Genomic DNA, 14,140 nt, shown 5'->3' with positions numbered 1-14,140 from the left:
TGCTATCCTGTTTTTTCTGGCCATCATTTATTCAGCTGCACTTCATTGGTCCTGCCACCAGGTGGCAGAGGAAAGCAGAAAATGCATTAAACAAAACAGCAGGGAGCGCTGTGGACTTAAAGACTGAGCTTTAAAGACGATTGTGCATTTTGTCAGCTAAACTGCACATGGTTTGGAGTTCTGCTCTAAAGTCATAATAAAAAAATGTGTTTTCTTTGGATTTTAGAATGGTTAGTTTCACATACCCCTTTTTCAGTTAATTTGTAGAATAAATCAGCCCATTGACTGTAGTCGAGAGAAGTACATGTCTTATGCTGATGTCTGTTTTAATAACTCACAAGCCGCTAGGATCCGTTCCGAACTAGATTTCTAAAAGGTGACATAAACATTGTAAGTGCTTGTAATGTGATGTAGTCCTGATTAGCAATTGAGCTGTGTTGTCCAGCCTGTCCACTGCACTAAATCTCCAAGCGGGTAATTGGATATTTTAATAGATTTGTTCACGTTTATCACTGTTTGTTTCTAACTGTCTCATTGGGCCTGTATTTGCCCAGGTGTGTGAACCGGCAGACGAGGAACGGTGCCACGCCCCTCTACTTGGCTTCACAGGAGGGGCACCTGCACATCGTGGAGTTCCTGGTGAAGGACTGCGGTGCCAGCGTCCTCCTGCGAGCTCAAGATGGCATGACCGCGCTGCACGCCGCGGCTCACATGGGCCACCACGCCCTGGTCGTCTGGCTGGTGAGTCTCCAACCTCATCATCGTGGCACACAGGCCTGGAACTGTTTTATTCCTAATCGTCTTGAGCACGCTTTCTTCAAAGAGGAAAAACGTATCAAATAATGTGACCAAACAAAAAACAAACCACTTTTACTATTTATTATTGTTGTTTCTTGTTTGTTTTTAGAATTGTAATTGCTGTTTTTCTTTTTCTTTTTTCATAAACAAATTGTGCTAATAACAATTTGGGGTAAAATACACTCTGGCTTAATACTGAACTTCAGAAGAGTCTGAGAGAACTTTTTTTGTGTCACTCAGGGCAGCTGGACAGCTTTTTACAATTATGTTATTGAAAGGGGGTGCTGAACACCAAATGCCTCTAATCCCAGCTGGCAACTAGTTACCAAGAAATGGATTTGCGTATTCATGTAACTGGAAAGCACATATTACAGGGTTACATACTGTAGGCTCTGAAAACAAGAGTGACCTGCATCAACTAGTGTGCAGAATTATCTTAGCTGAGATGAATTCTGTTCAGCTTCTAATATGTAAATTGCAATGCATGGATCCCTATTTCATTACAAAGAGTGCTAATCAGTGCATTCAGATCTAATTTCTTCATTTTTATGGCCACTCATCACCAGCCTGAAACTTGGTAGACATTCAGATTAAACTAAGAACACCACTGAAAAGCAGTAAAATCGCAAGTTTCTAAATTTATAGGCATATTTTTCTAAAGAAAGTTAAAAACAGCTGCTTCCTGGTAGTGTATTACAGCAGAAACAAATGAGCTACAAGCACAGGAAGTGATGACACACTGAAATCTATGGGTCCATATTTTCAGAGCATTTCCTCCATTCTTTAATTAACTCCTATTTTGTGAAAGGAGAGAACACCTTGTAACTCTGATTTGATTCTAGTTTTGTAAAATGTACCTCTTTCAAAAAACAGGTGGTCAGTAAAGACTGGAGTAAATGCTTTAGAAATATGGCCCATATCCCCAAATAAAGTAATAAAACCTATTGTGAAACAAAAATATTTTCACCATAATGATACAGGAGCAATGCATAGTGTTGCTAATGATATAAAAAATTAATTTAAAGTAGAAGTATACAGGTGTTTAACAATTCAATTCGGACCAGCATTCTGTAGGGGGTGTCACCTCTTACCTGTAAAAGGACAGCTATCTGTGCTCTGTAAACCCAAAAGGGATGCCACTTCCTCACATGAACTAAATTCATTTCTGTATTCTGTGTGACAAACAGACATAACTCTGCATTCAGTCTCCCTCACCACTCCCTTACCTATTGCAATGTTTTTTGTCAATTTATAATGAGCACACAGATAGCACATGGATGAGGTAAGGTAATTTGTAGCTTTGTCGCCAGGCCTCGTTCACAGACATGAGCCTCTCGGCGCAGGATAACGAGGGAGCCACGGCACTGCACTTTGCCGCCAGCGGGGGGCACCACAGGATCCTGGAGCGTCTCCTGCGCATGGGGGCAAAGGTCATTAAGGACCACTGGGGAGGAACCCCCCTGCATGACGCAGCCGAGAACGGAGAGCTAGAGGTAAGAATGAACAGGATGTGAGTTAGCAGACTAGTTAGGGTGCAGTGCAATAAATGAGTTTCAACAGAACAGTCACACATTGAGAAACAGAAAATAAAATACTCTTTATAGCTTTATTATTTTTAATTTTTATTTCCATTTCAACTCCAAGGTATACGATCCCCAAATTGTTTGTCTGTGTTTAAGTGTGCGTATACACTTACTGTATCTGCTGGCTTAGGTTTTCTTCTTATAGATATCTGTTTGCTGTGCGTCACAATGCACTATGCTCTGGGTTTGGGGTAAGAAGGGTGTTCTTTGAAATTTTAAACTAAGTGGTAAATCCCACCAAATTTATCAGGTAGGGTTAAGGCTAAGTTTGTTGTAATGAATGCCACCTTAATTAATGCAGGAAGCCATCAGTGCAACTACAGTTGACTGATCTCATAGTTAATGGCTCACCTGTTTAATATCCTATGTGTTATGGATGATTCTCTAGCCATGTTAACTATTCCAGCAAAATATGCTTCTGAAAAGACTCCCCAGGCTGGTGTCAAATTCCAGGTTACCAGGGTAACCCCAATAGAACTGATTAAACTTCTAGAAGCATTACAATGCACTTGCAACAAACCTGTACAGAACACAGGTCCATTTTTCATCTTGCGTCAGTATTTAACCCAGGTCCAGACAATACCATCATTATCATCTCTTGAACTGCAGTTTTAACCATTACTTCTATCTAAAAGGTACAGGTTCCTATAGTATCTGCAGGATCATTACACTGTTGTCTCCCCAGTGCTGCCAGATTCTGGTGATGAGCCAAGTGGACCCGCGATTCCGTGACAGAGACGGCTACACAGCCGGGGACCTGGCTGAATACAACGGGCACTATGAGTGTGCCAGGTTCCTGAAGGCAGTGCAGGAGTCAGTAAGTTATAACGCGCCATGAGGCCTTTCTAACTGCACGCCAATTTAACGATAAACAAACAGCATGTGAAAGCATCGGGCAAGATACAAAACTGGGAAAAAAAAACAACACAGCAGGCATTTAAGGAAGTTTAAGTAAGTTAGGTTGTTTATACTCATTTTGTAACTTTTGTAAGGCATTTTTTTTTACTTTTTAAATAGAATTATTTACATTTTTGAGTAAAAGGCTTCAATGGCCCAGACAGTCATTAGCACACTTTTTTTTTTTTTATTTATCTGAGAGGAATGTTAATGTTACAAAGCTAGAAATAAAACAGCTTAAGAATGCGTAAGAGCCTTTAAATTTAATTCCTGAGGCTTTGTAAGTTATTTTTAGAAAACAAAAAACATGGGGGTCTTTTCACTAGACAAGAACAAAACCATACTGTATCTAAATACTGCCGTCATTTAAAGTAATTGTAGCTAACAAAATGCACTTCCATTACCTACATAGGTCTCAAATGAGCAGGTTTAAAAGAAACACATATTACAGCACACATATATTTATAGGGTAAAGGAAACTCCCTGGGTCATTCCACCTGAGCAGTGTCTTCTGGGTCAAAAGCATGTTACTGGCAGAAATTATGTCAGTCAATTGGGGGAGCAGCTGATTGGATATTGAAGCCAGGAAGGGCTGGGGACAATTTCACCCGCAAGGTGAAATTTACCAAGGAAGTGCAAAACAGTCTTAAAGCTTGGCTTATAAACAGAGTTGTCTTTAACCTAATGTAGTACCAGCTATCATGTTTTGAAAAAAACACGTGCTTGCTGAGGCTGTGTGGTCGGTGGTTAAAGAAACAGGCTTGTAACCAAGAGGTCCCCGGTTCAAATCCCAGCTCACTCACTGTGTGACCCTGAGCAAGTCACTTAACCTCCTTGTGCTCCGTCTTTCGTGTGAGACGTTGTTTTAAGTGACTCTGCAACTGATGCATAGTTCACACACCCTAGTCTCTGTAAGTCACCTTGGATAAAGGCATCTGCTAAATAAATAAATAATAATAATGTGTTTCTTTCAAAACTGCACATTTGAGACCTATAATGGATGTGCATGGTGGAGACATTTTTGTTAGCTACACTTTAAATCATTAAAATACTAACCTTCTGAAATGTATTAATATTTATCCAGAAATAAGCTAAACTGACTAACATGCACGCAAACAGGCAGCCTAATCCCCAAGCCCTTTATGTAATCAAATGTGTCTGTTGGTTACTGTGAGTAGACCTACAGTCATTTCTGAGCTGTATTTACAACTACAATTAAACAAATTATTCTGAACCGGCTGAAATGTCTGAATGTAAATGTATCAGAAGATATATCAAGATATATCAGCACTGCTGAATCGAAGATAATGTTATGAACACTTGGAAAAACAGTCCTTCAGAAAACATGCCTTCAGGTTGTGTGAATACGGTCCAATGTTACAAAAACTAGAAATAAACCAGTCAGAGACTTAAAGAATTCTAGATTGATTTATGTTCTGTGTTTTTCTCTTTTCAGAACAAAAAAAAGACATATGCACCTTTTTAAATAGCACACTTAAGGGCCCTATCAAAGCATTTGCTTGTCTTTAATTAACTCATTTTTTTAAAGAGGTAAAACACCTGCTATTTTTACAAAACGAGAACAAAACAACCAAGTTATATATTTCATGTCCTCTTCACCCCTGAAGGTACTCAAGGAATTGAGCGGTTGTTCAGACAGTTTCTTCTTAAAATACATGTGAGATTGATTCAAGTATCACAAGGAAACTGGCAATTTGGATGACCATAACCAACCTGCAAGTACATTTTAAATCCTGTTTTGTGCACCTCATTGCAAAAATAAGAAAGTTATCACCATTTTGTTTGTGGGACACATTTGTCCCTTGTAGTTTAAAGGGTTAAGTACTCTCAGGAAACACCTGAATGGCTTTGCACTTTCCCCCCAGATTAGTTTCCAATGCTGTACCTCTTTTACTATAGTAAGGTTGACAACTAGTCCTCTAGGCGATAAAAGTACTGTAAACATTGCTTCAATGACTGCTGTGTGATAAAGTATTCCAGCTCTTAGTTAGTATAGCTAGCATAGTGCTTCAGAAATTTAGATGAAATGACACCTAATTAAAGATGCCAGCTATAAAGATATGTGGGACTAGCTCCAGCAGGAGTTATTACTGACAGGCAGGGGATTCATTAGCGAAGCTTATTTTTTTGTCACCAAGGCCACAAGACTTTCTAAATGAATGCTCTTGTTTTGAGGAGTGTAACAAAGCATGGTGCTCAGCAAGCCTTTTGTATGAGTGATGAATATTTTAGCAGAGGTACTGTCGATCATTGCTCTACTTGGTTCTGTTTCACAGATGTTCTGGAAAAATGAAGCTGTGAGAATCTTAGTCATGTTGCAGTCATCTGACATGGACTTTAAAAATTCTCATTTTATAAATTATTTCTGCATCTTTCGTGGCTGGGAACCTGGCATCTCTCCTGGTATGCCTATGGTAATAGCATAGAAAAGTGTAATCAGATGATCTGGTGCCCTCGTGGCGGGTGGCTGGAGGCCTGTCAGTTATGGGCTCCAGCAGCTCACATAGAGACGAGAAGCTGGCCTGGTATTAGCTTCAAGAAATTAAATGTGCGATTTTTGCATGTTTTCTTCCTCTGTACAGTATCTGTCACCTACAGTACCAATGTAACATTTGGGTCTGGGTGGTTGTTTTGTTATGGATTAGTACATCTGCCGATAGGTCGCACTGACGCCACATTTACCCCTTCTAATTTCAGCTCCCTAAATGTATCAAATTCATATGAATTCGCGGCCGTTATTTTAAAGTATTATTTTTGTGCCTAATCGAAGTCCTTTCCCTGGTTGTCTCGGGACATTCTGAGATTCTTTGGTATGTTTTTTGGGGTCAGCTATTTTACAACAGAACCAAATCTAAGTAAATCAGGAGCTATCATTCTGTCCAAAGCTTTGGTGGGAAATGTAGGTGTTGGGTTTCAAAAGGGTATCACAGTAGCATTATCAATGGTCTACAATCTAAGTTACCATCCACTCATAAACCACATTCTTAAGGCGTGCTGGTCATTACTTTTGATTGCAAGTCATTCCAGACCATAGCAGGAGATGATGTGGGTGCAACAATCAGAAACAGGATCATCCAGGTGAAAGCTTTATATCAGAAACACTATGATATGACATTAGCCCCTTCCATATGAAGTATCTTCAACATGTATTTTTTGCATGTCTTGCAATGCTGGCTGAAACCGTAATCATTTTGTTAAGAACAGGGGTCTCTATATTGAAAAAAGTATTTCATTTGTATACGAGTATCTGCACCCAAATGTAATAGGCATGGCGCAAATACGATGTAGGCTCTATTCACAAAACTTAAACGCATGCCATTTTGAAGAATTAAGAAAAAGCATGGTGTTTATGAAACTTCCATTTAAGATACAAATGAATTACCCATTTTCACTTTGGAAATACAGGTGTCGCAGATACGGGTCATGATGGAAAAGCACAAGCCTGATGTTTGTAGTGGCCTTTAGTAACTACTGTAAGCCGCTAGAGCCTAAAGAACATGCTAGTCTGTAGTTCTGGTAGCAACATAATCCATGTATAAGACAGCTGCCATGTGAAATACCATTGTACCATAGAGCTGTTAAGGGCTATGACCCTTTATGGATATCTCAAGTGACAGAAATATAGCCATACCTCTCCAAACCATTCCTGACACTCGGAATGTACTACTTGGGAAGCTTTGTCTGCTGAACTGAAGACTAACGACACTGAGGCGTAAATCAGTTTAGCCTCCCCATTACCATCCATCCCTATTGTACAGTTCCATGGCTGTTTGGAGGTATTCATTACCATGTTGCTCAGCCAGTTCCCTCATCATGATTACAGATGGGCGTGACTGAAGCTCCTTTACATTCCCTTGTTGCTTCATTCCTATGAAAGAATGGAAAAGCAGTGGAGCATGAAGGATACAATGTCTCCCTTCTCTGTCTTAACTCCCCTGCCCCGTCCCCATCTACCACTCTGACGTCATGGTCACCCAATATCACTTTTCAATTATTAATCCCATTCTAATCAAAAGATCTCTGATCTGCCTTTATTGTTTATAACCTAACGATCCCTGGCCTTGTGGTCACTTCAGTCTCTGAGCAGGAGTTTGGTGGCTTGGGTCAGACGTACCTACTTTCTTCAAGCCTGGGACCTAGTACAGGCTGATTTCTACCTGATTGGATTTTAGTGTAAACAGCAAGCAGTAAGTCACTTTTAAGAGTGTATGTTTATTGTCCATAATGAAGGTGTCCAGGCTCACTTCATAAAAACAGGCGTGCATGTACGTGATGTCAAGTAAGAAAGGAAGCTTGAGGTCATGCTTGTCAGTTTGAGTGATCCCATGGTTTTGCTACGCAAGCTTGGGTATTAGCTGGGATTGCGTAATGGATGAACTTGAAGTAAAATGTTCCTCAGATTGAAGGTATTCATTGACACAGATCTCAGTAAAAGACCTCTCCTTGTCAGCAGTGAGAAATTGCATTATGTAACTATAGATGACCAAGCCTGTAATGGTATGTTTGCACATGTCAGGTTCCTCATTGTGAGGGTCTCGCTTAGAACGAGGAGGCTTCTGGCTCACAGGTTAATTATTTTCTTACAGAGAAATTCCTCATAGGTTTTAAGAGAAGGTACTATCGTAGAATTGGTACTCCTTTAATTTTGAACTGTTTCTTTTTTTGGGTTTTAATGTAATTCTTTCACAAATAAAGGTGTTTCCTGGACAGGTGTAAGCAGGCAGAATGTCTGTACGGTTAAGTTAAAGACTGCCTGTCATAAAACATAATGGTATAAAACTAAATTGTGCTTTTAGTTGAGACTAAAAGAACTGGGTATACTGAAGTTAACCTGTGCCTAGGTGATAAACTAAGCTAGCAGTGGATATATACACCAGTCAGGCATTTACATGGGGCTTTTAAAAGCTATACCTGATTGTTTACAATACATTAATGATCACTAAGATTGGGGGCGATAGCAACAGATCCTATTAGCTGTTAAAAGACTTTTGTGAAGTTGTCCCTCACCATTTGCAGTTGGATTTTTAACCTGTGCAACAGGCTTGTGGAAATATAGGACCCTGTTCAGGAAGCCTAAACTGAAACTGGAAATACCTGGAAGATACAAGACAATCTGGTCTCTTGTGGATGCGTAGTTTCATGTTAAAACAGACTATGGATTACTTTAGTCCTTCTAAATATAGTTGCTGCTTTGGAGACCATGTATGCTTTTCAGTCTACCAGCTGTATTATTGTTGTTGTTGTTATTTGTAATCGTGGTGAACTGTAATTTTCCTGTGAGAAGTTGTGTTACTGTTTAACGTAGTAGTTTATCACTAACTGCCGATAATAAGATGTCCATTTACATCCAAAACTGTCAGTTCTGTGTACATACTGAAAACCTTTAGAACTTCCTAATTGTGTACAGTTGACTTAACACAGTTCCTTATATGATTATCAATCATGGGGTTTCCATGCAAGATTATTATTTTTTTTAACTCCAGACATTTAGACGAGAAAAATGTCTCATGTAAATTGCTTTTTGGGGTTTCTGTTCGCTCAGTTTATTTTACTTGAGTAAACCGGGCTTTACACCCGACATCATGCAAATGAATGGGAAAGGTGGAGGTCGATATGTAAATTAGCTATGCGTAAAGTACTCATGCTGTTTTTGAAGATTACTAGTGAAAATGTGGTTTCCATGAGCAGAGAACTGGTACACGAGTGAATCTAAACTGCTGTAATAAAGCAAAATACCTGCCTGGTTGGTTAATAATGTGTTTTACTGCTCTTGCCCAAATAGTTTTTTAACTGTCATTAGTGGTGAATACTGTTTCAACTCATTTATCTTACGACTCATTAATTAAAAATGAACTCGGAGGTATAAAATGAAACTGACCAACAGTCAGTACATATATATATCCTTTCATTCAGGCAATACAGCATGTAGGGGATCAGCTGATGCTGCGTATACTACCCTTGCTTAGAAACCCTACCCGTTCAGACGGCTGACAGCTGCTAAGGAAGCATTCAGCACCAAGCTTGGGCAAATATGGCTAGTGGCACTTAAAGCGAGGTGGTGGATAATGATGAAACGGACTGAAGTGCAGTATTAGTTTGTTCCCAAAATTGCCACTGCCTGCTGTGTTCTGCACAAACTCTTGTCAACAACAAAATGAGGTGTTCAGGAATCAGTGGCTGCCTGTGAGACAGACGGGGAAGGTTACCAGAGGTGCCAAGTCTCACGAGAAAAATAAAAACGGCACTCCCTTACAGAACAAGCCCAAAACAAGCGCAACCCATGTTAAAGTGGGTGTTTATGCAAACTTCAACCCACGACTCTCAAAAAACAAGCCCAATCCCGCTTATTATAAGTGGACTTGGCAACTGTGAAGGTTACCTCAGCCCCCAGTTTCAATTGGACAGCAGTGATCTGAGGAGGCTTGTGCTGTCAGAGATTCTGTCCTCTCTTTTAAGTTGTGTTGGATTTACTGTTGTGTTAAATATTAATGATGCAAACAAATAAAACACAATCAATACATTAATTTGCAATTTTATTTGGTCAGTTCTGAGAGGGTATCAACAACTTGTTGGATGTTGTTGCGCTGTTTTGGGCGATCGAGCTGGCTCATGACATCCAGTTCACCAACTATATTTTTTAACGTGGAGGGCAGACACGCGTTGTCTTTGGACATAGCTGGGATCAAAAAAAGGATGGGAATTAATTCAGTTAGACATTTAAGCAGCTCACTTGCTCTTCGTGTTTAACTTTAGCATAGTTTTTACAGCAAGGGTATTCTCAAACAGCTGCTTTAATACTATAAGAAGGGCATAACGCAGTTCATGGTAAGTAGTTTTATACAGAACTGTAAACCCACAAGAGATATACAACATGACAGACCAGACACAGCAAAAAAACAATAATAAAAAAAGCCGCCTGGATTATCATAAAGGTGAACTACACCACTGCTAACCATAAAATCACCCATCAGCCACTTACTCTCTGTCGTCTTGGAATCCACAGTAACAACTGACCTACCTACGTGAAATGCGGGTTTCCATGTGAAACTGGGTGTGGATTTCTCTGTGTGTTTCGTTATTTACACGTGTAAATGAGTTTTACCCTATCCCTCTCTTTGGCCCTTTTTTTCAGTCACAAACCTGATTTACCTGAGTAATTCTTCCAAACGTGCATGCGCATCGCCATTTCATTTTATTTGAACACCACCTATTACCTCTGATACTAACATGCCACGTAATTCTCTTTCACAGCAGTCCTTTCAAACTACAAATGAAATGGAATTGTCCATAATTTTGATACATGAAGACAATACAGAAGACAGTAACTAACAAACATAGAGACCTAGAGAATGGAACAGAAATAAAAACACAATCAGACATATACTAAGAACCGTTGTCATATTGAAAAAAGAATAAACCATTGCTGCTTCTTTTTTAATTCTATTGAATTCATTTATCAGTAACATCTTCTACAATCAATCATCTACACGTGTGGGGTTAGCATTATACTGCATAGTCCTGCTGCAGGCATGCATAGTGACATTAATGCCATAACAAAGCAGATGGGCATTTGGGTAGACACTGTTAATATATGTAACCCCTTTTCACGAAAATCTAATTTTGCGCACAATATAAAAATATAAAATGAAATAATGAAGGCACTGTACCCATTGTTCGCAAATCCACTTAAACAATAGTTATTGTATAACAGCATTTTAAACCCAGTTTTTTAAATCTAAAATAAACCTGGCATATGAATATGTTTTATGTACATATTACCTGACGTTGTAATCTATTTATATATCGGTGAGTATCTTGCTAGATGGAAATACTGTCCCTTCAAAGATAAAAAAATAAATAAATAAAACTCAGTTAAACCTGCAGTCTAGATTAGACTGAAAAATGGGTTTAAATTAAGATGCTGTTGATACTTGAAAAAGCCTTTTGAGACCTTGTGATCTAAATTGGTAGTTTGCAATTGAGCTCATAGACCAGTCTTTTAAGACTTGTTTTGGGGTTTAAACCTTAGTTAAACCAGTTTAAGTGGATCTAGTACTGGTATTTAAAAAAGTTTTTATTAGCATTAACATTATGTACTGGATGCGATTCTGTTTCCAGTATCCGGCGTGTTTGAGAGTTGGTGGTGTGTTATTTAATATCTTCCTGGGTGTTACCCTGTGTGTCCACAGTAAAACATAAACTGGAATTCCTTACATCTCAGCAACTGGACCCTTAAACTGTTGACACTACAGGATAGATGCAGCCAACAGAAGCTAAGCATGGTTAGGCCTGGGCCATGAGTGACGCCCGAGGAGGATCAGCTGCAGCAGGAAATGGAGTTAGAGGCTCAAACATTCAGAGGATGCATGGTTCTTAGAAGAACTGTAGTTTGCACTTCGTGTTCAAAGGAGCACTTTCTTCTCCCAGCTTGAACCTCAGCTTTTGTACTTTTAAATCAATAGCAAACATATGGTTTTAAAAAATGGTTAATAAAATGCCAAATAATAGTAAAATATTGTCTCCAATTGATTTATTACATCACACACTTAATAATAGAAATAAAATGAAGTGATACTAGGTAGTTCACAGGTAAATAGGATCATGTGCAAACTGTTACCATCCACAATGGACTTTTATCAGTAATGTATTTCATTGTATTTATTGCCTGCTCTGTACTATAAATAGATGAATTAAGACTCTTTGTTATTGCCTCAGCCCTCCCCAGCTAACAGCTCTCTGCTGGTGATCAGCAATAACGAGGCGGACAAGCGATCAAAGACAGCCGTGGCAAGGCATCCCAGTACTGGAGACTACTATCGCTCCCTCACCGAAGGCAGCAGGGACTCGCACAGCTACAGTGCGGGGATGGAGAATGGCAAGGTAACCACCAATCCAGGTTTTGCATTCATAATCACTTCTTTCCACAGTCTTTGAGCTATTAGTTGTTTCTTGATTCAATGGATCATTTATGGATTCTTGTTTGCTGTCTTTCTCCGGAAGACAGATTACAGGTACACAGCTCTGTCAGATTGGGAACACTTATACAAATAGCATGATTTTTTTACTACACTGTTAAGGACGGTCTATGATAACATGCAGCTTTGCCATTTGTATGTGATTAGGCCATTATCATTTCTATGATAAGTTACTGAACCAAGGAATGCCTGCTGTATACAACCTCCAATACATATATTGGACAAAATGCAATGGATGTATTACCCCAATTATACCCTTGCTTACTAAATATCTTGATATCCCTGAATGGATAATTACCCCCTCTTCACATTTCTAAAGAGCAAGTCAACTCACAAGTGCGGTGGTAGTCAAAAAAGTAATCAATTTACTAGGAATAAAAAACAACTGCAGATCAGGCTAATAATGCCAATACTGTATCTTGGTATCTCTGGATTGTCAGTGCAGTTGCAGTGCAGGCCAACCGAATGCCTTCTATCTGTTGTCTTGTTCATTATGACTGAAAATGTCTTGCAACAGGGAAAAGCACCTTTTATATATTACAGGATACTGGGATTGGACAAGAAGGTAGGCATGGGGAACACAGTACTGTATAGAGCACAAACCTTTATGTAATTGCTATTCAGTTATGCAGTCTCTCTGTTGCATCTTCATATTGCTAGACGATATAAGCCATAATGGGGAAGACATCTGATAAGGTGCTGACGGTCAGTGCTCAGTTGGCAAGTGTTTAGTACCCAAGACTGCGCAAAATTAGCGATGCTTTAAAATGATCACTCTCCTGATGAGCCATTCTGGGGGCTGGCCTTTCCTTGGAGGGATCAGAGTCCAGCATACACTGTGCTACTGTACATGCAGAATTTGAACCATGCATGTTGAGAAGAGCATGGAATCATGTGGTACCATGGAGCAGTGCATGCAGGTTGCCATGGAGTTTTTAACACTGAAATTAAGAACAAAAGCCTCTTGAAATAAGAAAGAAGGGCAAGTCATGGGAGCTGTGAACCAGGATTTGTAGACCAAAAGGATCAATTTTGCCATCATTTTCTTTCGTCATGAAAATTTGCTTTCACTAGCATATAATGACTGAAATTAAAATCCTCCTTCACTAAAAACCAATTTGTTGGAAATACAGTCCACAAATTTGTAGACTTCTACAAGAAGTATACAATAGTACTGTAGGTACATGCTGGTCTTTAGAGTAGCACTAAGTTGCCACATATTTTTATTTTACACCCAGCTGCTTGTTCACAATGGCCTGGGGCTCAGCTTTCACCTAATCCAGATCTGTCATTGACACTGAGATGCATTTCTGTATGAGAAGTAACTATTCCAAGCAGCAGCTAAAGATAAGTTTAGGTTACTGAATATCCAATATCTCGAAAAATGACAAGAGACACATCTCTGTGGCAGCTCCTGTTTAATGATTCATCACAGGGGGCAACTTATACAACGATGCGACTTATACACCGGTTTTTACAGTAACTATTATGCAGGGGGGACTGGTGTTTAGATACCTACTTAAAGATAATTAATTAATATGTGTAATGGTTTACTTTAATTGGCGCTCTTTGTTATGCATTCCTTCCAAACAAGCTCAATCCGCAGAGTCAACAATTGAGCAAACACACAACACTGTTGTATGTTTTATCTCAGAAAGCAATACTATTCAGGTAATATCTCAGCTTCAGTGTAAATATCAATTACATGGAAAAGAATGCATTCATCAGTTGCTCTTGCAATAGGAATAGTAATACTCTTAAGTCAGAAAACAAATAATATGACTATGCAAGTAGGATAACTGTTTGAGTGAATATGAGTCAGTAAATATCAAAATAAAATCTCTGTGAATTCCAGTCACTGAAACA

At 39.2% G+C, this 14,140-nt stretch overlaps 1 protein-coding gene across 1 annotated transcript in view; it reads left to right on the top strand.

Annotated features, from left to right (window-relative positions):
* espnlb (espin like b) overlaps positions 1 to 14,140 on the top strand; it is a 37,894-nt gene that overhangs the window by 15,140 nt on the left and 8,614 nt on the right. Inside the window, exons 3-6 of the mRNA XM_034038769.3 lie at positions 555 to 741; positions 2,109 to 2,291; positions 3,067 to 3,198; positions 12,015 to 12,179. Coding sequence (XP_033894660.1) covers positions 555 to 741; positions 2,109 to 2,291; positions 3,067 to 3,198; positions 12,015 to 12,179 — 667 coding nt within the window. The remainder of the gene's footprint in view (positions 1 to 554; positions 742 to 2,108; positions 2,292 to 3,066; positions 3,199 to 12,014; positions 12,180 to 14,140) is intronic.

The sequence above is a fragment of the Acipenser ruthenus genome, chromosome 17 (assembly GCF_902713425.1).
Source record: "Acipenser ruthenus chromosome 17, fAciRut3.2 maternal haplotype, whole genome shotgun sequence".
In the NCBI taxonomy this organism is placed as follows: Eukaryota; Metazoa; Chordata; class Actinopteri; order Acipenseriformes; family Acipenseridae; genus Acipenser; species Acipenser ruthenus.
Note: the sequence above shows the minus strand (reverse complement) of the source record. Positions and strands in the feature narration are given on the sequence as shown.